This window comes from Canis lupus, chromosome X (genome assembly GCF_003254725.2).
Source record: "Canis lupus dingo isolate Sandy chromosome X, ASM325472v2, whole genome shotgun sequence".
NCBI classification, from domain to species: domain Eukaryota; kingdom Metazoa; phylum Chordata; class Mammalia; order Carnivora; family Canidae; genus Canis; species Canis lupus.
The window spans coordinates 120,849,114-120,872,034 of record NC_064281.1 but is presented as its reverse complement, the minus strand read 5'-3'; the positions used below and the strand labels follow the sequence as shown (position 1 = coordinate 120,872,034).

Here is a 22,921-nt window from a genome sequence, read left to right as displayed (position 1 = left end):
CCTGCCTTCCACACAAACGTCAGTTATCTTTTTCTTTACTTTACTTGGGTACTCTGTGGTCCTTCTGGTTTCTTGAGGGAGATTAGCTTTAGGCTTTTACTTTTTTAAGGCAATCTTTAAGGCTTCTTTACAGCTATCAATTTCCTTCCAAGTACCACTTGAGTGTCCCACTACAAGATTTCATATTTTATAAGCATCTTTACTGTTGTTCAGTACTACGTATTTTCTAATATCCTTTATGATTTTTCTTTGCTTCTTGAAATCTTTATAGTAGGATTTTCAATTTTTACATATAAAACTTTGTTATTAATTTCTAATTCAATGCCTCATATTGAAAAAGGATGGCTTGAAGGTTATGAAATATTTTTGTATCTTGAGATTTGCTTTATGACTTAGCACATGATCACTTATTTTTGGTAAAAAATGTATTTTTACTAAGTGTCAGGTGGATAAGTCTATATATATATATATATATATATATACAGATACGCAGTGTTTTTTTTAATTTTTATTTATTTATGTATGATAGTCACAGAGAGAGAGAGAGGCAGAGACACAGGCAGAGGGAGAAGCAGGCTCCATGTACCGGGAGCCTGATGTGGGATTCGATCCTGGGTCTCCAGGATCGCGCCCTGGGCCAAAGGCAGGCGCCAAACCACTGCGCCACCCAGGGATCCCTATATATACAGATACGAAAAAAATATATATACAGATATGTATCTATATAGAGATATAGAGATAGGTTGATAGATATCTGCGTATATATACATATATGTCTATATATCCCTTAGCTCATCTTGTCAATGGATTGTATGCATATTTTAATCATGCAAATTGTTGTTCTGATCATTTATTGAGAATCTATGGGTTTGTCACATTCTCCTTGTAATTCAAATTTGCTTTATGTTTTTTAAGTCTATGTTATCTTATACATAAAAATTTAGAATTGTTATTTTTCCACTGAAGATACTTTGCTTTCTAATGTAATGATATTTTATCCCAAAGAAAAATGTTTGTCTTACAGTCCACTGTGTACTTTATAATTCTACCACATTATTTTGATAGTATTTGCTCATATATATGTTTCTATTACTTACTTTCAACCTGTGTTTTTAGGTTTCTTTAGGAGTGACTCTTGTATATACATAGCATGTAGCTATACTGTTTATTTATCCTTAGAGTACAGTAAGTTTGTTTCTACTATCTTATGGCTTCTTTTCCCCATATTTTTCCATGAATTATTTTTATTTGTTTTCTATAGATTGAAGCATTTTCTATATCGCCAATTGCTTTTCTCTACTGCTTTATAAGCTTTATATTTTATGTCTGGTACATTCTTTAGTGGTTTCTTTAAACATTAACATACATACTTGACCTGAAGTTTAGTATCTCCACCCTCCTCCCAAGTAATACAATAATGCATTAATCAACATATCCCTACTCCCTCCTTCCATTAGGTTTACTCAAGTTATTTATTCCACCTAGTTTTTATAGTCCTTATTATTATTTGTAGAGAGCCATTATTTGTTTAATTTAACCATATGTTAGTTAATACTTGGTGCTGGCTATTTCTACTTCCATCTTCCTGCTGTTTTAGTTTTCAACTACATAAAGAACTTATTTTAATAGTTCTTTTCATGAGGATATAGTCAATCATTTATTTATCAAAAGTATTTATATTTTCTGAATCTCTTTGGTAGAGGGGTACAAGATGGTGGAGTAGGAGGACCCTAAGCTCACCCCTTCCCATGTTTACAACTAGATATCACATCTAAGTCAATAAACCTGAGAGTAATCCAAAGACTGGTAGAACAAACTCCACAACTAAATGTAGAGAAGTGCATCAGAGAGGTTAGGAAGGGCAGAATCTGTAGTGTGGAGCTGCCCACAGAAGGGAAGGAACAGCAGTCATGGAAAGGAGAAAGGACAAAGCAGCCCACAAAGGGAAAATGAATCCCAGTAACATCTGGCCTTGAAAACCAGAGGGGCTGAATTCCATGAATTTGTATAACCAGCAGGACTTGGAGCCTGCAGCTTTAAAAGTCACCTGACTCAGGGCTGGGTAAGCTAGGAGGATGAGTGATAGCCAGGTCCCTGCTCTTAAAGAGACAACAGATTCAGGAAAGGCAACATAGAAGTAACAGCTTGCACAACTGGAGGGAGATCTGTTTATACTGTTGTGGATTTTATTGGGAGACTTCTCTGGGAACAAAGGAGCTGGCAGCTGCCATTTTCCTCCCTACCCCCATCATAAACTCAGAGCCACCTATGACAGGTGGTACCATGCAGACACTTGCTACCTAACCTGTTAGCAGTGTGTCCCACCCATGAGTTTTCCTGAGGATTGTCTGACTCCAGACCTGCTGGCCTCTGCCCTGGACCTAGTATAAGCTTTGTTAATACAACACATGTCCTGCCCAGCTGCTGCCTTCCTATGTTCCACCCATATGGCGACTATACTTAGGAATCCTGCCTAGGACTAGTGGCTCAGTGAAAATATTGTTAATGCCACATGTGTGCCTTGACCAGTGGCTGAGTGCATAGTTACCTTGTACGCCTGACCACCTCTGCTGTTGCATGCCACACCCCGAGCTACCACCATGATTCGAGGAATTAGCCTAGGACTAGCAGCTCAATGCAAATTTTGCTAACACCAACACTCCACTCCCCAGCCCTCTTATGGTTATGCTCTACCTCAGAGCTAGCCTGTATGGGTCTCACACTACAGAGTGCAACCAAAGCTGACAATGGGCAGAGAGTCAGTGTAGAGTCTGGACTGAAAGGAAAAGCTACACACACACACAATAGCAGGACATAAGCAACACACATAGAATACTGCCCTGAAGTGCCAGGTTCTGATGAACAGGGCACACTGCACTGCAGGGCACTACAAAACCTCTTCTTCATAAAGCCACTACTTACAAGAGCAAAGATGTAGCTGACTTTCCTAACACAGAGAAACAGACACAGAGAAGTAGACAAAATGAAGAGACAGAGAAATTTGTCACAAATGAAAGAACCCAACAAAATCACAGCAAGGTATCTAATTGAAACTGAAATAAGTAATATGCTTGATAGAGAATTTAAAGAAATGATCATAAAAGGTACTCATTGGACTTTAGAAAAGAGTAGAGGACATCACTGAGACCCATAACAGAGATAAAAAATAACATATCAGAGATGAAGAACTCTGATATAAGTATTGCTACTCCAGCATTCTTTTGACATCCATTTCCATGATAAATGTTTCTCCATCTCCTCACTTTCAATCTACAGATGTCTTTTAAGTCTGAAATGAGTCTCTTATAGGCAACATATGCATTGGTCTTCTTTCTTTTTTTTTAATTTATTTTTTATTGGTGTTCAATTTACTAACATACAGAATAACCCCCAGTGCCCGTCACCCATTCACTCCTACCCCCCGCCCTCCTCCCCTTCTACCACCCCTAGTTCGTTTCCCAGAGTTAGCAGTCTTTACGTTCTGTCTCCCTTTCTGATATTTCCCACACATTTCTTCTCCCTTCCCTTATATTCCCTTTCACTATTATTTATATTCCCCCAATGAATGAGAACATATAATGTTTGTCCTTCTCCGACTGACTTACTTCACTCAGCATAATACCCTCCAGTTCCATCCACGTTGAAGCAAATGGTGGGTATTTGTCATTTCTAATAGCTGAGTAATATTCCATTGTATACATAAACCACATCTTCTTTATCCATTCATCTTTCGTTGGACACCGAGGCTCCTTCCACAGTTTGGCTATCGTGGCCATTGCTGCTATAAACATCGGGGTGCAGGTGTCCCGGCGTTTCATTGCATTTGTATCTTTGGGGTAAATCCCCAACAGTGCAATTGCTGGGTCGTAGGGCAGGTATATTTTTAACTGTTTGAGGAACCTCCACACAGTTTTCCAGAGTGGCTGCACCAGTTCACATTCCCACCAACAGTGTAAGAGGGTTCCCTTTTCTCCGCATCCTCTCCAACATTTGTTGTTTCCTGCCTTGTTAATTTGCCCCATTCTCACGGGTGTGAGGTGGTATCTCATTGTGGTTTTGATTTGTATTTCCCTGATGGCAAGTGATGCAGAGCATTTTCTCATATGCATGTTGGCCATGTCTATGTCTTCCTCTGTGAGATTTCTCTTCATGTCTTTTGCCCATTTCATGATTGGATTGTTTGTTTCTTTGGTGTTGAGTTTAATAAGTTCTTTATAGATCTTGGAAACTAGCCCTTTATCTGATATGTCATTTGCAAATATCTTCTCCCATTCTGTAGGTTGTCTTTTAGTTTTGTTGACTGTATCCTTTGCTGTGCAAAAGATTCTAAAGCTGTTTGGAAAGATAGAAAGAGATGGAGTACTTCCAAATTCGTTCTATGAGGCCAGCATCACCTTAATTCCAAAACCAGACAAAGACCCCACCAAAAAGGAGAATTACAGACCAATATCCCTGATGAACATGGATGCAAAAATTCTCAAAAAGATACTGGCCAATAGGATCCAACAGTACATTAAGAAAATTATTCACCATGACCAAGTAGGATTTATCCCTGGGACACGAGGCTGGTTCAACACCCGTAAAACAATCAATGTGATTCATCATATCAGCAAGAGAAAAACCAAGAACCATAGGATCCTCTCATTAGATGCAGAGAAAGCATTTGACAAAATACAGCATCCATTTCTTATCAAAACTCTTCAGAGTGTAGGGATAGAGGGAACATTCCTTGACATCTTAAAAGCCATCTATGAAAAGCCCACAGCAAATATCATTCTCAATGGGGAAGCACTGGGAGCCTTTCCCCTAAGATCAGGAACAAGACAGGGATGTCCACTCTCACCACTGCTATTCAACATAGTACTGGAAGTCCTAGCCTCAGCAATCAGACAACAAAAAGACATTAAAGGCATTCAAATTGGCAAAGAAGAAGTCAAACTCTCCCTCTTCGCCGATGACATGATACTCTACATAGAAAACCCAAAAGTCTCCACCACAAGATTGCTAGAACTCATACAGCAATTCGGTAGCATGGCAGGATACACAATCAATGCCCAGAAATCAGTGGCATTTCTATACACTAACAATGAGACTGAAGAAAGAGAAATTAAGGAGTCAATCCCATTTACAATTGCACCCAAAAGCATAAGATACCTAGGAATAAACCTAACCAAAGATGTAAAGGATCTATACCCTCAAAACTATAGAACACTTCTGAAAGAAATGGAGGAAGACACAAAGAGATGGAAAAATATTCCATGCTCATGGATTGGCAGAATTAATATTGTGAAAATGTCAATGTTACCCAGGGCAATATACACGTTTAATGCAATCCCTATCAAAATACCATGGACTTTCTTCAGAGAGTTAGAACAAATTATTTTAAGATTTGTGTGGAATCAGAAAAGACCCCGAATAGCCAGGGGAATTTTAAAAAAGAAAACCATATCTGGGGGCATCACAATGCCAGATTTCAGGTTGTACTACAAAGCTGTGGTCATCAAGACAGTGTGGTCCTGGCACAAAAACAGACACATAGATCAATGGAACAGAATAGAGAACCCAGAAGTGGACCCTGAACTTTATGGTCAACTAATATTCGATAAAGGAGGAAAGACTATCCACTGGAAGAAAGACAGTCTCTTCAATAAATGGTGCTGGGAAAATTGGACATCCACATGCAGAAGAATGAAACTAGACCACTCTCTTGCACCATACACAAAGATAAACTCAAAATGGATGAAAGATCTAAATGTGAGACAAGATTCCATCAAAATCCTAGAGAAGAACACAGGCAACACCCTTTTTGAACTCGGCCATAGTAACTTCTTGAAGATACATCCACGAAGGCAAAAGAAACAAAAGCAAAAATGAACTATTGGGACTTCATCAAGATAAGAAGCTTTTGCACAGCAAATGGTCTTCTTTCTTTATCCACTCTGACACCCTGTGTCTTTTGATTGGAGCATTTAGTCCATTTACATTCAAAGTAATTACTTTTATTACAGTAATTACATCTATTTTATAAAAGTAATCACATCTATTTTATAATAGTAATTACATTTATTTAAATGCAAATAAAAATGCAATAGATGGAATACAGAGTAGGCTACAAGAAGCAGATCATCATATCAGTGACCTGAAGGATAGAGCAATGGAAAGCTGAACAGATGAGAGACAAATATAGCATCGTGAGACTAGAGTTAGGGAACTCAGTGACTCCATTAACCATAATCACATTGATATTATAGGGATCCCAGAAGGAAAAGAGAGAGGAAGGGAGGCAGAAAATGTGTTTGGAGAAATGGTTGAAAACTTCCTGAATCTGGAGAGGGAAACAGATGTCAAAATTTAGGAGGCATAGGGATCCTCCAACAATTTCAACCTGAGGAAGTCCACATAGTAATAAAATGCCAAAAAAATGATAAAGAATTTTAAAGATTACAAGAGTAAAGAAGACAATTACATACAAAGGAAACCCAATAAGGAAATAAGCTGATTTTTCAGCAGAAACTGTGCAGGCTAGAAGAGAGTGGTATGATATATTCCAAGTGCTGAAAGGGAAAAAAATCTGAACCCAAAATACTCTATGCAGCAAGGATATCATTCAGAATAGAAGGAGAGATAGAGTTTCTCAGACAAACAAAAAAGTAAAGGAGTTCATGACAACTAAGCCATATTTACAAGAAATACTAAAGGGGATTCTTTGACAGGAAAGGAAAGACCATAACTAGGAGTAAGAAAAGTAAAAAACACAGAAGCAGTAAAAATAAGTATATCAGTAAAAATCAGTCAAGGGATTCATAAAATAAAAAGATTTAAAATATGATATCAAATATCTGAAACAAAGAGGGGGCAGAGTAAAAAATGGATTTAAAATTAAATGACCATCAGCTTAATATAGACTGCTATATGCAGATGTTATATTTAAACCAGATGGTAACCACAAATAAAAAAAACAGTAATATAAATGCAAAAAATAAAGAAAAAGGAACTCAAGTATATCACTAAAGAAAACCAACAAACCATGAAAGTGAGAAATAGAAAAAAAGATGAGAAAAAACTACATAAGAATAAAGCTACAACAAACACAAAACAAATAACAAAATGGTAATAAATACATATCTACCAGTAATTACTTTTTTTTATTTATGATAGTCACAGAGAGAGAGAGAGAGAGAGAGAGGCAGAGACATAGGCAGAGGGAGAAGCAGGCTCCATGCACCGGGAGCCTGATGTGGGATTCGATCCCGGGTCTCCAGGATTGTGCCCTGGGCCAAAGGCAGGCGCCAAACCGCTGCACCACCCAGGGATCCCACTACCAGTAATTACTTTGAATGCAAATGGACTAAATGCTCCAATCAAAAGACACAGGGTGTCAGAGTGGATAAAAAAAATAAGACCAATCCATATGTGGCCTATAAGAGACTCATTTCAGACTTAAAATACACCTGTAGATTGAAAGTGAGGAGATGGAGAAACATTTATCATGGAAATGGATGTCAAAAGAAAGCTGGAGTAGCAATACTTAGATCAGACAATATAGAGTTTAAAACAAAGCCTATAAAAAGACACCCAGAAGGACACTAGGTAATCATAAAGGGAACAATCCAACAAGATGACATAAGAATTATAAATATTTTTCACCCAACATGGGAGCACCCAAATACATAAAACAGTTAATAACAAAAAGGAACTAATTGATAGCAATTCAATATTGGTACAGGACTTTAACAACACATGTCAATGGACAGATCATCTAAGCAGAAAATCAATAAGGAAACAGTGGTTTTGAATGACACACTGGACTAGATGGATTTAACATATATTTAAAATATTCTATCCTAAAAGATCAAAATACATATTCTTTTCAAGTATACATGGAACATTCTCCAGAATAGATCACATATTAGGCCATAAAACAAGTCACAATAATTTAAAAAAAATCAAAGTAATACCATGCATGTTTTCTGACCACAATGCTATGAAACTGGAAATCAACCACAAAAAAAAAAATATGGAAAAAAGTAAAGATTCATGGAGGTTAAATTACATGCTACTAAACAATGAATGGGCCAAACAAAAAATAAAAAAGTATGTGGAAACAAATGAAAATGAAAACACAATGGCCCAAAACCTTTGGGATGCAGCAAAAGTGATCCTAAGAGGGAATTTATAGTAATACAGGCCTACCTAAAGAAGCAAGAAATATCTCAAATAAACAGCTTAACATTATTCCCAAAGGAGCTAGATAAAGAACAAACAAAACCCAAAACTAGCAGAAGGAATGAAATAATAAATATTAGAGCAGAAATAATGATCTAGAAACTAAAAAAGAAATTGAACAGATCAATGAAACCAGGAACTGGTTCTTTGAAAAGATCAATAAAATTGAGAAACCTCTAGCCAGATTAATCAAAAAGAGAGAGAAGTACTCAGAAATGAAGGATAAATAATAACCACAACAGAAATACAAGCAATTATAAGAGAATATTATGAAAAGCTATTTGTCAACAAATTAGACAACCTAGAAAAAATAGATAAATTCCTAGAAATATATAATATACCAAAACTGAACCAGGAAGAAATAGAAAATTTGAACAGACCAATTATCAACAAGTATATTGAACCAGTAGTCAAACCACCCCACCAAAACAAAAAAACAACCCAGCAAACAAAAGTCTAGGACCAGACAACTTCACAGGGAAATTCTAACAAACATTTAAGTAAGAGTTAATATCTATTCTCAAACAATTCCAAAAAATACAAGGAAAGCTTCCAAATTCATTCTGTGAGGCCAGTATCACCCTGATACCACAAAAGAAGAGAACTACAGGCCGATATCTCTCATAAACATGGATGCAAAATTCCTATACAAAATATTAGCAACCAGATTCCAACAATATATTTTTAAAAAATCATCACAATCAAGTGGGATTTATTCCCAGCATTGAGAGTGGTTCTGTATTCACAAATCAATTAATGTGATACATCACATCAATGAAGGGTTAAAAACCACATGATCATTTCAACAGATGTAGCAAAGTACATCAGTTTCACAAAGTACAACATTCATTCATGATAAAAGCCCTCAACAAAGTAGTTTCGGAGGGAAGCATACCTCAACATCATAAAAGCCACATATGAAAAACCCACAGCTAATATCCTCAATGGGGAGAAACTGAGAGCATTTCCCCTAAGGTCAGGAATAAGACAAGGGTGTCCACTCACCACTTTTATTCAACATAGTACTGGGAGTCCTAGCCACTGCATTAGACCAAAAAAAAAAAAAAAAAAAAAAAAAAAGCATACAAATCAGTAAGAAGTAAAATTTTCACTCTTTGTAGATGACATGATACTATATGTAGAAAACCCTAAAGACTTCAGCTAAAACCTACAAGAACTGATTAGTGATTTCAGCAAAGCCACAGGATACAAAATCAATGTGCAGAAATCTGTTGAATTTCTATACATTAACAATGAAACAGCAGAAAGTGACATTAAGAAAACAATCCCATTTACAATTGCACCAAAAATAATCAGACACCTAGGAATAAATCTAACCAGAGTGTGGAAGGCATATACTGTGTAAACTAGACAATGCAAAGAAATAGACATTCCATGCTCATGGGTTGGAATAACAAATATTGTGAAAATGTCTATACTACACAAAGCAATCTACACATTTAATGTAATCCCCCTCAAACTACCAACAACTTTTTCACAGAACTAGAACAAACAATCCTAACATTTATATGGAACCACAAAAGACACCAATAGCCCAAGCAATTTTGAAAAAGAGAAGCAAAATAGGAAGTATCACAATTACAGATTTTAAGTTCTATCACAAAGCTGTAGTAATCAAAACAGTGTGGTAGTGGCACATAAATAGACACATAGATCAGTAGAATGGAATAGAAAACCCGGAAATAAACTCACAATTATATGGTCAACTAATCAACAAAGAAGGCAAGAATATCCAATGAGAAAAAGACAGTTTCTTCAGCAAATAGTGTTGAGAAAACTGGACCACTTTCTTTTGCCATGCACAAAAATGAATTCGAAATGAATTAAAGACTTGAGTGTGAGACCTAAAACCATAAGAATTCTAGAAGAGTGCTCAAGCAGTGATGTCTCTGACATTAGCCATAGCAACATTTTTCTAGATATGTCTTCTGAGGCAAAGGAAACAAAAGCAAAAATAAACTATTAGGACTACATCAAAATATAAAATTTATGCACAGCAAAGGCAACAACCAACAAAAGTAAAAGGCAACCTACTAAATGGGAGAAGGTATTTGCAAATGATAATCCAATAAAGGTTAATAATCAAAATATGTAAAGAACTGATACAATTTAACACCCAAAAAAACCAGATAATCCAATTAACAAGTGGGCCAAAGACATGAACAGACATTTCTCCAAAGAAGACATCCAGATGGCCAACAAACACATGAAAAGATGTTCATTATCATTTAACATCAGGGAAATGCAAATTGAAACTACAGTGAGATGTCACTTACACACCTGTCAGAATGGCTATAATCAAAACCATAAACAACAAGTGTTGGCAAGGAAGTGGAGAAAAATGAACTTTCCTGCACTGTTGGTCAGAACGCAAACTGGTGCAGCCACTATGGAAAACAGTATGAAAGTTCCTCAAAAAGTTGAAAATAGAACTATGCTACAATTCAGTAATCATACTTCTAGGTTTTTACCCCCCAAATGCAAAAATATTAATTTGAAGTGATACACGCACTCCTATGTTTATGGCAGCATTATTTACAATAGTTGAACTATGGAAGCAGCTCAAGTGTCCACTGATACATGAATGGATACGGAAGATGTGGTATATATACACAATGGAATACTATTCACCCATAAAATGAGCTCTTGCCATGTGCAAGGTGGAGAATATACTGCTAAGTAAAATAAGTCCAAGAAAGACAAATACTATATGATCTCACTCAAATGTGAAATTGAAGAAACAAAAGAAAGGAACAAAGGGGAAGGAGAGAGAGAGAAACCAAGAGACAGGCTCTTAACTATAGAGAAGAAACTGATGGTTACCTGAGGGGGGAGGTAGGTGAGGAATGGGTGAAATAGGTGATGGGGATTGAGTGCACTTGTCATGATAAGCACTGGGCGATGTATGGAATTGCTGAATCACTATATTGTATACCTGAAACTAATATAACACTGTATGTTAACCCTAGTGGCATTAAAATAAAATTTAAAAAAATGTTTATGGAGCACCTATTGTATGCCAGGTGCTAGAGTTATAGTAGCAAATAAACCAGTCTCAGCTCTCATGAAGCTTCCATGCTAGTGAAATGAAAGAAATAGTAACCCCCCCCAAAAAAAGAAAAATAGTAACCAAATAAAAATATATTTTATCAGTGCTGACAAAATAATGCATGAAGAAAAATAATACAAGGGAAAGGGGAATTAGTGTTTATGATAGAATATTGCTTCTTTGATATGATTACTTCTGAATAAGATCTGAATGCTGTGACTGATGTAGCCATGAAACTATGTTACTTCTTTCATTAAAAAAATGATCTATATTTGGCCTTGCTCTTAAATGATAATCTTGTTGGCTATATAATTCTTTTGGTTTCTGTTACTGTTTTCATGAAGTCTTCTATCAGTGAAATTGTTATTTCTTTGTAGGTAATATGCCTTTTCTGTTTTGCCATTTTTAAGATCTCTTCTTTGATATTCTCCAAATCTACTATGTGTTGGCTTGGGTCTATTTTATATATTGAGATTGTAACTCATTATGGGCCTCAAAGCTAGGGATGCATATATTTTAGCAATTTTAAGAAACCGTCATCTATTAGTCCTTCAAATATTGTTTCTCACTCATTTTCTCTATTCTCTAACTTTCAAATTTTATTAGATTATGCTGAACCTTTTCATTTTATCCTCCTGGTACTATACCTTTCTTTCATGTGTGTTTTTCATCATTTATCTGTCTGAAATGTGCACTGAGCCATTTTTCTTCAAAAGCATTTCCAGTTTTCTAATTTCTCTTCATTGATGTATAACCTTGTACGTAACATATTCATTGAGTTTTTATTTTCAATGTTCTTAATCCCTCCTTTGGAACCTTTATCATTTTAATTATATTTCTTTTATAGTATCTATTTGAGTATTCTGTTATGTGAAGGAGGGGTCTAATTCAGTTACATGTTGTATCAGCTAACTCTCTCTCATAACCATTTCCTTAGGTGTTCTGTTGTGCATTGTAAGCTTATTTTAGCAAGCATTTATTTATGGTCATGTCCTTCCAGAAATGTTTTTTCGTTTTGTTTTTTAGATTTTTTTTTTTAAATTTGTTCATGAGAGAGAGAGACAGAGAGACAGAGACAGGCAGAGGGAGAAGTAGGCTCCATGCAGGGAGCCCCATGCAGGACTTGATCCTGGGACCCCAGGATCATGCCCTGGCCCAAAGGCAGGGGCTACACCCAGGGATTCCCCCCCCTCCCCCGGAGTGTTTTTGTGTTTGCTTTTGCAAGTCAATATAGAGTCATCCCCACTTTGAGGCAAATTCATGTGTTAATTTCTCAGTTTGTAAGCTCAAAACCAGGCAGATACTGTGTATTTAAACATCAATAATCCCATATAAGTATGGACTTAAGGTTGCTAAATCTCAGTAGAAATGCTTCCCTTAAACCTCTCTCCATTCTGAATCTATGCTTCAATAGACAAGTTTCCTTTTTTAATTTTCATGTTGTAAATTGGTTTTGTCTAGTTCATTTTATCTAACTCTCTTTTGCTGAAGTTAGAGCCATTCAGGGTCTTGGTTTTAGGTAGAGGTCTAGTTCCAGCTTTTTACCTGGCACAGTCCTGGTTTACACCTCTTGTCCTGGTGTAATTTTTGATAAAAACTCTTCTGACTTTGAATGTGTCCCAAGTTAGATGATATTTATAGACTATTCTAATCCTTAGTCAGTAATGTACTTGGTATGCTAGAGAAAGAGAAAACCCAGACTGGCTAATTGTTAGAGGACAGAATGGTTGGAGAAGAGCTCAGAGAAGAGAAGGGTCATATTTTTTAAGTATGGGAAGGATATTTAAACTTATTTTATATTATGAGTAAAAGCCATTAAGGGATTTTTAAGGCACAGGATTTTAGGCTACTTCTTTAGTTTACCTGGATACCTAGAAGTGTCCGCTATGCCTTGTGTAGTTTAGTGGTCAGAGATTTGGGCAGGATTTGCACTCAGATTTGGGGACTCACCCTCTCAGTGGCTCTCATCCTTCCAGGGCCTTGTCATGAATTTTCAGCCCTTTGACCAGGCTTGGGGTCTATCCTCTGAGATAATAAGCCAATACATTTTCTAATTTCTGCTAAACTTACAAGCATTACTCAGCACAGTTTTGTCATCTGTCATTTTGTGGAAGATTCCCCTATAGTTTCTGGCTGCATTTTTTTAACAGAGTCCCCAAGTCTTGCTTATGTGTGTATTGTATAATAGCCAAAATTTGGGGCAGGGTATATATACACAGACTTGAGGTCCCATCCCTTCTGTCACTGTCTTACTTCCAGGAGTACCACCCCTAAATCTCCAGATTATCTGCCAGCTTGAGCCAGTAAAACTGTGGTATCTGCCATGGGAATTCTAGATTTGGGGGAGCACCCACTGCTGCTGCCATCTTTCAGGAGTAAACTTTCCTCAAGTTTTTGTCTGCTTTTAGTTGCACCCCATTGCTTTTAATAGATTCTTCCTCCCTTCTTCTCCCCTTCTCCTTTTATGTTTTAATTTTATAATTAATAGCTACAAGAAGATACAGTCAAGCAATTTAGTCTGCTGTTGCCAAAACCTGAAACATTTATTGTTATTTTATGTTTAGATTAACAGCAATTTTGAAATTTTTTGTGCATGCTTCTTAGCAATTTTTATCTATTTTATGATTTTTTGTTATTCTATTTACCATTTTCTATTTGTTTTTATTTATAGGTAAGCATTCCTTATTTATTGAAGATAATAAAATATAAACTCATCAGATGTATCATTTTCTTGAGACTCAAATGTGTTTTAAAGTTTAAGGTTTTGGTTTTATGATGATTGTTATATTGGCCTTTGATATTCATATGGGATCATTTAGTAAAAGAGATGAGGTAAAGAATTTGTTATTATTAGAGATGCCACTGAACAAAGAAGGGAGCTCTTGCCTTTTCATAAGGCAGAGTCTTATGGTCAGCTTGTATGATGCCCATGGCAGTGTTGGTAACAACCTCCCTAACAAAATCTTGTCAGATGTAATATTTTCATACTTATTGATCACCATAGCTTTATTTTTCAATCATAATCATTTGCCATACTTACCAGTAAGTACTATTAATAGACTGCTGCTTCTGTGCATTGGAGGAAATATTGTATTGCAAGGTGATTAATATTTGCTAAGTGCATTGTGTGCACCAGAACTCTGTTCAAACATTGTTCTCTCTTTTTGTCTGTAGGAGTACACCATTGATGTATTTTTTCGACAGACATGGCATGATGAAAGACTAAAATTTGATGGACCCATGAAGATTCTTCCACTGAACAATCTCCTGGCTAGTAAGATCTGGACCCCTGACACCTTCTTTCATAATGGCAAGAAATCAGTAGCCCATAACATGACCACACCTAACAAGCTGCTCAGACTGGTGGACAATGGAACCCTCCTCTACACAATGAGGTCAGAGAGTGGTACCTCCCATCTAAAGTATATGGGGGGTGGGGTGAGGGGTAGGACTGGACTTGAAAGCAGTGTTTTAGGCTATCTATTGAAAGTTCTATAAAAAACAAACAAAGTTCTATCAAGTTTACAGATTAGAAAAACACATGTAGGTATATAGTTCTTAACATATTTGCAGGTACACATGTTCACAGACATATATTATAGATATACAAATAAATAGAGAATTGAACATATGAACATTCTCAGATACACAGAGATATATGTTCATGATGTATAAAATGTATGCATATGCAGAGACACATATGGACCGACACATAAACATACACATTCAAGGACCCGTAAATATAGATTCATAGCTGTATACACAGGCAGAACACTGTGACAAAATAAGCTATTTAACTGTAGCAACAAACTTCCCCTGTGATGTAGAATTGTGAGAATCAAATGAGATAATGAAGGATATTTTCTGAAGCATACAATGTTATATATAATATATCCAAAATTACAGCAACACATCTTTTATGCCACATTGCCTGGGAATGCTGAGGAGTTTGATGTAAATGAGGTTTCCAAGCAACCTAACAATGTTTCATTCATTCATTCATTCATTCATTCATTCATCTATTTTTAAGATTTTATTTACTTATTTGAGAGAGAGGAAGGTAGAGAAAGAGAGTGGACAAGCAGGGCAGGGGGCAAAGGGAGAAGCAGACTCCCTGCTGAGCAGGGAGCCCAACACGGGCCTCAATCCCAGGACCCTGAGATCATGACCTGAGTTGAAGGCAGCCACTTAGCCAACTGAGCCGCCCACCCAGGCACCCCAGAATGTTTCCTATAAATATCATTTATATACAAGGGCACCTGGGTGGCTCAGTCAGTTAAGCATCCAATTCTTGGTTTTGGCTCAGGTCAGTATCTCAAGGTCATGAGATGGAATCATGCATCAAGTTCTGCACTCAGTAGGGAGTCTGCTTGAGATTTTCCCTCCTCTTATATTCTCTCTCTAAAATAAATAATCTTTAAAATAAATAAAATCATTCATATACATATATACACATATATACACACATACACAATTATATGTATTACATATAATTTTGCTTTCAAAAATAATGACTTTAAAAACATTTCCAGTTCCATAATATTCTTTGCTCCAACACCAAAAAAAGTCCTTGGTTCTTGTTTTATGTTTTTGCTAGCTCCTGTACTGACAGTTATCCTGAAGATCCCTCATACATGAATGAGTGTCAGTTTTAAGTAACTGGATTCATATTATTGAATGGAGAAATGTGATTTTTCAGTGCATATTCTGTGGCTGTTTTAAATTTGAGTATTTGTTATTTTGTACAATGAAACTGAAATATGCGGTGAATACATGAAGTGTCCTTGTCCATATGCTAGTCTTTCATTATATTAACTTTGTTGTTTATTAGTGTTTTTTTCTGAAAGAATTTGGTAGATGAGAGGATAGGCAAAGAAGAATGGATAGCAAATGGATACTTGGAGAAAAATTGAATTAGACAGGAGGAGCTGAGAAACTAGAGGAGAAATGAGAATAGAGGAGATAATGATGGAGAAAAGAAAGTGAATAGAAATGGGTGAAAAGATGGTGAAAAGAAGGGAAGAGTAATCTGGAGAAAGGGTCAATAAAATCAACACATATATTTTATTGATCTCTTTCCAGATCGTACATATTTACGTGTGTGTGTGTGTGTGTGTGTGTGTGTGTGTGTGTGTGTGTGTATAGAGCACCTGATTATTAGTATTAGCATTCATTTTGGTACTATTCAGTAAGTAGAATGTATTCAAAATAATTATAGATGTAAAGTGGAGTAAAGACAGGAAGTACATTCTAGGCAGAGAAAACCAAGTGAGCAGTTGTAAGAAATGGAATTGTTTCCTTCAATAGAAACAAGAGAATGAGGTGATCAGTTTTTTATTTTATATATGGCTTTCCAGTTACTGTATAAAGCATGTATTTGAAAGGAACAGGGTACTTGATGGGATGAGCACTGGGTGTTATACTATATGTTGGCAAATCAAACTTCAAAAAAATAAATGAAAAAAATGAAAGGAGCAAAACTGGAATTATGGAAACTGGTTAGCAGACAGCTTAAATAGTCTAGGCAAGGAGTGGTAAAGTTCTAATTCAGAGCAGTGGATTAAGATGGAGAAGGAGAGAGACGCTGAAGAAATGGTAAAAAGAGCCATTGTTAGAATGACAGGAGGTATAGGAGTCAAGGTAGTCAAGTATCCAAATAACATGGATGAAAGATGGTGCTACAAACTGGGGCAGATCATATAAAAGTTAGGAGAAATTTAGATAGGATAAATCTGCAAGGTTAATTTTGGGCAAGACAAGCCTTAAAAGATTGTGGTTATCCAGGGATAGAAGTCTTATAGCATTTGGATATACAAATCTTAAGATCAGGAGATGATATGAGCTAGAGATGTAAAGTTTGGTATTGTTAGTATATTGGGATGACCATGGGATTGGATGTGATCATTTCAGGAAAGTATACAGAGTGAGAAGAAAATCATGCCAAGGATCCAATCGTGTAGTATCATATCATTAAGGCAGAAGGTGAGAAAGAGGAACCTGTGAAGGAGACCAAGAAGAAAAATTAAGAAAGGTGTTGATAGAACCTCTAGTGTGCAGTATCTTGGAAGCTAAGTTTGATAGTCAGTACTGCTACTTTTTATTCTAATTCATGTTCTTCTGTGTACATGGTCGTATTGTACTTCCATAAAGCCTTGAAGTTAGGCATGTGTAGATGACTTTGGCTAACCAAATGTAACTAGAAATAACATGTATCAGTTCTGAGGGACGATGGGAAGCTTTTAAGAGTAGTACATATTTTTTCATGTTCCTGACCACAGTGAGTAACATTATGCCAGATGTCCTTGGCTTTATCATTCTGTGCCCCTATTGAAGATGACACAGAAGATAGTGCCCCTCCCTACAACCTGAGATAGACAAATAGTATGAGTGAGTAATAAATCTTTGTTGTTTGAGGACACTGAGATTTGGGGATTTTTTTTTTGTTAGTGCATACTAACCTGACCCATTTTGACTGAAATTATATCAAAGAGTAAAAGGTTTCAAAAAAGCTGACATTGATCAATAATAATAACAACACCAGTAATAGCACAAATATAATAGTTAACATCAATATAGTATTTATAATGTGCCATGCACCGTTCTTATCCCTTCACTTTTGTAAACTAACAACTCTGTAAATAGAATGATAGGTAAAATAGGTACTATTATTCTCACTTTTCAGATGAGGAAACTGAGACACAGGTAGATAAGAAAAAATTTTAAGATCACTTAGGAGTAAATGGTTGAGCCAGCATTCATACTCTACAAGTTTGGCTGCAAGTTCATGATATTCACCATTATTTGTACATTTTTACAGCATTGTTGATTATTACAAAGAGATCAAGTAATATAGAGAATTAAATGTATTAGTTTTGGCAACATGGAAAACATTGGTATTCTTCACATGCACAGTTTCAATGTAGTATTTAGTGCAGTGGTGAGTTTTTAGGAGTTGACATAGAAGTAGTGAAAATACTAAACAATACTTTCTGAGTCTTGTTTAAAAATGAAAGGATGAATATATAATAGATACATTCAGAAGTAAAAGAAATAGTTGCTTTTTTTGAATGCAGATACTGGCACTTTTTCATGAGATAGCAGAAAGAGAAAGATTGAAGATATAGTAGAAATGGAGTTCTACTGACATCAGGTTGCCAGAGAAAACTGTAAGTGGAATGGTATCAAAAGTATCTTGAAAGTTTTACTTATAAAGGAAGAGGGACACCTCTTCTCAACACTGCATGAAAGGATATGAGGTTAGATAAAAATGGAAAAGGAGATAGGGAGGGTGGGACAGAGTAGAAGTATGAATAGATAATGTATGAAGGAGAATTAGGGGCATAAGTGGAAAAATATAAGAGAGACATACTTGTAACAAAGTGCACAAAAGAGTTTGAAGAAGAGATGGGAGTGTGCAAAGTTATTGAAAGAATGAAGCAGAGTATACATAAACAGAGGAGGGGATTGTGGAATGAGGTAGTTGGACAGACGGATAAGGATGATTATTAGATATGAATGGGTAAAAAGATATAAGAAAATGAAGACAAAGGGGTGCCTGGGTGTCTCAATTGGTTAAATGTCTGCCTTTGGCTCAGGTCATGGAGTTGAGCCCTGTGTCAGGCTCCCTACTCAGCAGGGAGTCTGCTTCTCCTTCTCCCTCTGCCCTTCCTCTTGTTCTTATTCTTATTCTCTCCCTCCTTCCCTTAAATAAAATTAAAAAAAAAACAGAAAATGAAGAGAAAGTGATGAGCAGGAAGATCGAAGAGAAAGAATAGAGAGTGAATGAGAACAGGAGAGTGGAAAGAGTGAATAATAAAAGAAAAAGGATCAATGATAGGTTTGAGTTTTGGAGGAGGAGTAGAAAAGAAGAAAGAAGGGAGAGTGGGAATGTTGAAATATGAAGAAGATAGAAAAATGATGAAATACGAAGATTGAGGAGTACAGAAGATGAAGCAGATCAAAGGATTAGTCACCTGATAATAAAGTTAGATGAATGGGAAGAAGATGACCATTGAGTCCTTCATTCTATTCTGAATTGGATAAGAAAGTGGAGTTTGATAAAATAGGATTCTATGTGGGATGCCCTTGTGTTTATTCTGAAGTACAGAATAAAAGAAACACAGAAATTCAGAAGCATGATAAAGTCATTGGTTCCCTTACATAGTAGATGATTCACTATGGATCCAGGAAGGTGGGTCTGGAGGAAGACCTAGGTTCAAAACTGAAAATATTAAAGCTTGGCTCTATTCATGGCCCCACAATTTATTCATTTAGTGACTTTTTCAAGACACAAATTATCTACTTTCTTATTCTGATAATAATGTAGCTACTGCCTGTCTTACAGACAGATGAAAAGTATGAATTAGATAAGGCCTAAAAGAACACTTTGAATTTTTCAGGTAGTGTTATTCTATAACATTATCATTATTATTTTGACCCTTGGAAATCTTACCTAGATTTCATGGAAAGCTACCGAAGGTCAGCTTCTTAGAAAAATCTGACCAAGGATTGCATAGCTATGTAACTAGGACAGTTTAGAATGAAACCTCATCTTGGAACCTCGGAACAAACATAAAAATGCAGGCTCATTACCTGGTGCTTGCTTCAGCAACACACATACTAAAATTGAAACAGTACAAAGGAGATGAACAGAGCCCAGATTAGGATGATATATAAGTTCAGTAAGTGTTTTACATTTTTTCCATACATGGATATATAGGAAAAGCTCATTTCTATTAATGACATTTATTGATGAAGATATAGGTAAATATAGTCATCGTATTGCTCTTTATATATATTGTACATAAATGTCCATAATATATAATGCAATAAAAGCAAGTTACACTGATTGTTTGAGTAGGAGGGATAAGTACTCATTTGATTTAGATTTTATCCCATTTTATTAGATTTTAAATCTAATATCCAAATTAGATTTAATTAGATTTAATTTATTCATTCAACACATTTATGAGTGCTTATTATGTTTAAAGCTTTGGGATGTGTGCTGAGCTACGAGATAAAGAAGATGCAGCTTATGCTTTTAATGACCTTACAGTATAGTAGTTAAAGCAGACATTGTATACATATAGCTGCACAATAATATAAAAGCCCTTAAACTGAAGGAGGTGCAAAATGTGATGGAGTCACAGGGTAAGGATCATCCATAATTATATAGAGGCAAGGAAAGTTGTATAAAGGAGCCAATTAATCCTGTATCTTGAATCTTGAAGGAGGTATAGGTAATTATTAAGCAGCTGAGAGATGAGGTAAGGTATAGGAGGGTATTCCAGGCAGAGGAAATAGCATGCACAAACATAGGTATTCATGAATTGACGTCATGCATCAGAAAATTCATATCTCTTGTTAGAGGTTTCATTTATTTATTCTTCCAAAAACCATTTCTAGAGGGCTTAATGACATCTAAACAATATTCTGGGTACTAGGAATAAAGTGGTGAGCAAAAATAGATGTGGTCTTTGAACTCACATAACTTACATTCTAGTGGGAAAAACAATTAAACCATAATGATAACATAGAATAAGATCAGGGAGCTAGGGACGCCTGGGTGGCTCAGTGGTTGAGCGTCTGCCTTTGGCTTAGGACATGATCCCGAAGTCCCAGAATCGAGTCCCACATCAGGCTTTCTGCATGGAGCCTGCTTCTCCTTCTGCCTATGTCTCTGTCTCTCTTTCTCTTTGTGTCTCTCATGAATAAACAAATAGAATCTTTTTTAAAAATCAGGGAGTTACAGAGTGCTATGGAAGCATCTAGCAGGGATAATGAAGGGAGTCTGTGGGGGAATATCCACAAAGAATTTCAGAGGAAATCTTTTTTTTTTTAAGAGAAAGAGAGAGAGTGTGAGGGAGGAGGTGGAGAGGGAGAGAGAATCTCACGGAGACTGTCTGCTGAGCACAGAGCCTGATGCAGGGCTTGATCTCACAATCCTGAGGTCATGACCTGAGCCAAAATCAAGAGTCTGATGCTTAACTGATAGAGCTCCAGAGGAAATTGCTTTTAAATAGAGACATAAACGATGTGTAGAAATAAATTAGACTAAAATATAGGAAAGACATGTTTCAGAGAGGGAAAGGACAGCAAATATAAAGTTGAGGGGGATGAAGTGTGTGTGGGGGTGGTGGTAATAATACACTAAAGAAATGAAAGGAAGTTAAGTATGACCAGACCATAGAATAAAGTGCAGAGAAGTGACCTCAGGTGGAGAGGAATGCTACATTGGCATAAAAGTGATAGGGATCCATTAAAGAGTTTATTACAGGAGAATGGCATAGATTTGCATTTTAGACAGATTGATTGCTTTGGAAACCATGTGGAAGGTAGATTGGAAGAAGGCAAGGATGAAGATGAGTGATAATACTCTAACATAATAACTAATACTTTGTGTTGGACACCTACTATGTGCCAGACGCTTTATGTAAAACATCTCTAATCTTCGCAAACTATTCAGTATAGGCATTATTATCCCTATTGAACTGATCCAGAAAGTGAAGCTTAAAAAATTAAAAATGGGAGGGGTTCCTGGGTGGCACAATTGGTTAAGCATCCAACTCTTGTGATCTCAGGTTCATGAGGTCAATCCCCATGTCAGACTCTGCTCTCAGCATTTAGTTGGCTTAAAATGATCTCTCCCTCTCCCAACCCCTCTCACGTGTGCTCTCTTTCTCTCTCTCTAAAATCAATCAATCAATCAATCAATCTTTTAAAAAATGGGAGAAGTGTTAAGATGGTGGACAATCAATAATCTTTAAAAAATGGGAGAAGTGTTAAGATGGTGGAGGAGTAGGGGGACCCTATGTTTGTCTCATCCCTCAAATACTTCTAGATAGTTATCAAATCACTCTGAACACCTGAGAAATCAATTGGAGATCTGAGAAAAGAAATGCTGCAAGTCTACATGTAGAAAAATGACTATCTTTTGGAAGGTACGAGATGTGGAGGCTTGAATCTAGGTTGATATAGCTGAGGATACTGTGTAGAGGAGGAAGCCTGCTTAAGAAGGCTACTGCAAAGTATTATAAGTTGTGGAGTGCATAATCGGAACTTTTAAGATTTTTATTTATTTATTCATGAGAGACACAGGGAGAGAGGCAGAAACACAGGCAGAGGGAGAATCAGGCTCCTCGCAGGGAGTCCGATGTGGGACTGTATCCCCAGACCCTGGGATCATGCCCTGAGCCAAAGGCAGACACTCAACTGCTGGGCCACCCAGGCATCCCCAGAACTTTAGAAGTCTGCTACACTGGGGGACATCCTGGCCTCAAAGGTGCTCAGGTGATGAAGCAGAGTGGAATCCCAGGTGTGCTCTCAAGTTCCCTGGCATCACAAGGTGTGCTCTCAAGTTCCCTGGCGTCACAAGAAGAATGGGTGGCATCTAAGTGTTGCACTGTTCCCAGGCAGAAATGTGGAAGCTGGGTAAAAACAGCAAGCATAGGTGCCAGCTTTCTGCTCTGCAGAGCTATAAACTGTGAACTGCTACACAGTTGTGTGACTGCTTTCCTAGGCAGTTTCCAGCAAAAGGCAGAAGTGTGGTGATACCCCCTTCTCTCCCCTGGAAAGAACAGTATGGGTCCATGCCACAGGAGTCCATAAAATTTGGAGCTTTGAAAC

At 36.7% G+C, this 22,921-nt stretch overlaps 1 protein-coding gene and 1 non-coding gene across 3 annotated transcripts in view; both read left to right on the top strand.

Annotated features, from left to right (window-relative positions):
* GABRA3 (gamma-aminobutyric acid type A receptor subunit alpha3) overlaps nt 1-22,921 on the top strand; it is a 309,468-nt gene that overhangs the window by 196,929 nt on the left and 89,618 nt on the right. For both annotated transcript variants that reach the window (XM_025460685.3, XM_025460684.3), the window contains exon 5: nt 14,471-14,691. In XM_025460685.3, coding sequence (XP_025316470.1) covers nt 14,471-14,691 — 221 coding nt within the window. The remainder of the gene's footprint in view (nt 1-14,470; nt 14,692-22,921) is intronic.
* Nucleotides 19,892-19,996, top strand: LOC112668602 (U6 spliceosomal RNA). The gene has a single exon (XR_003141734.1). It is a non-coding gene; the product is annotated as a U6 spliceosomal RNA (small nuclear RNA).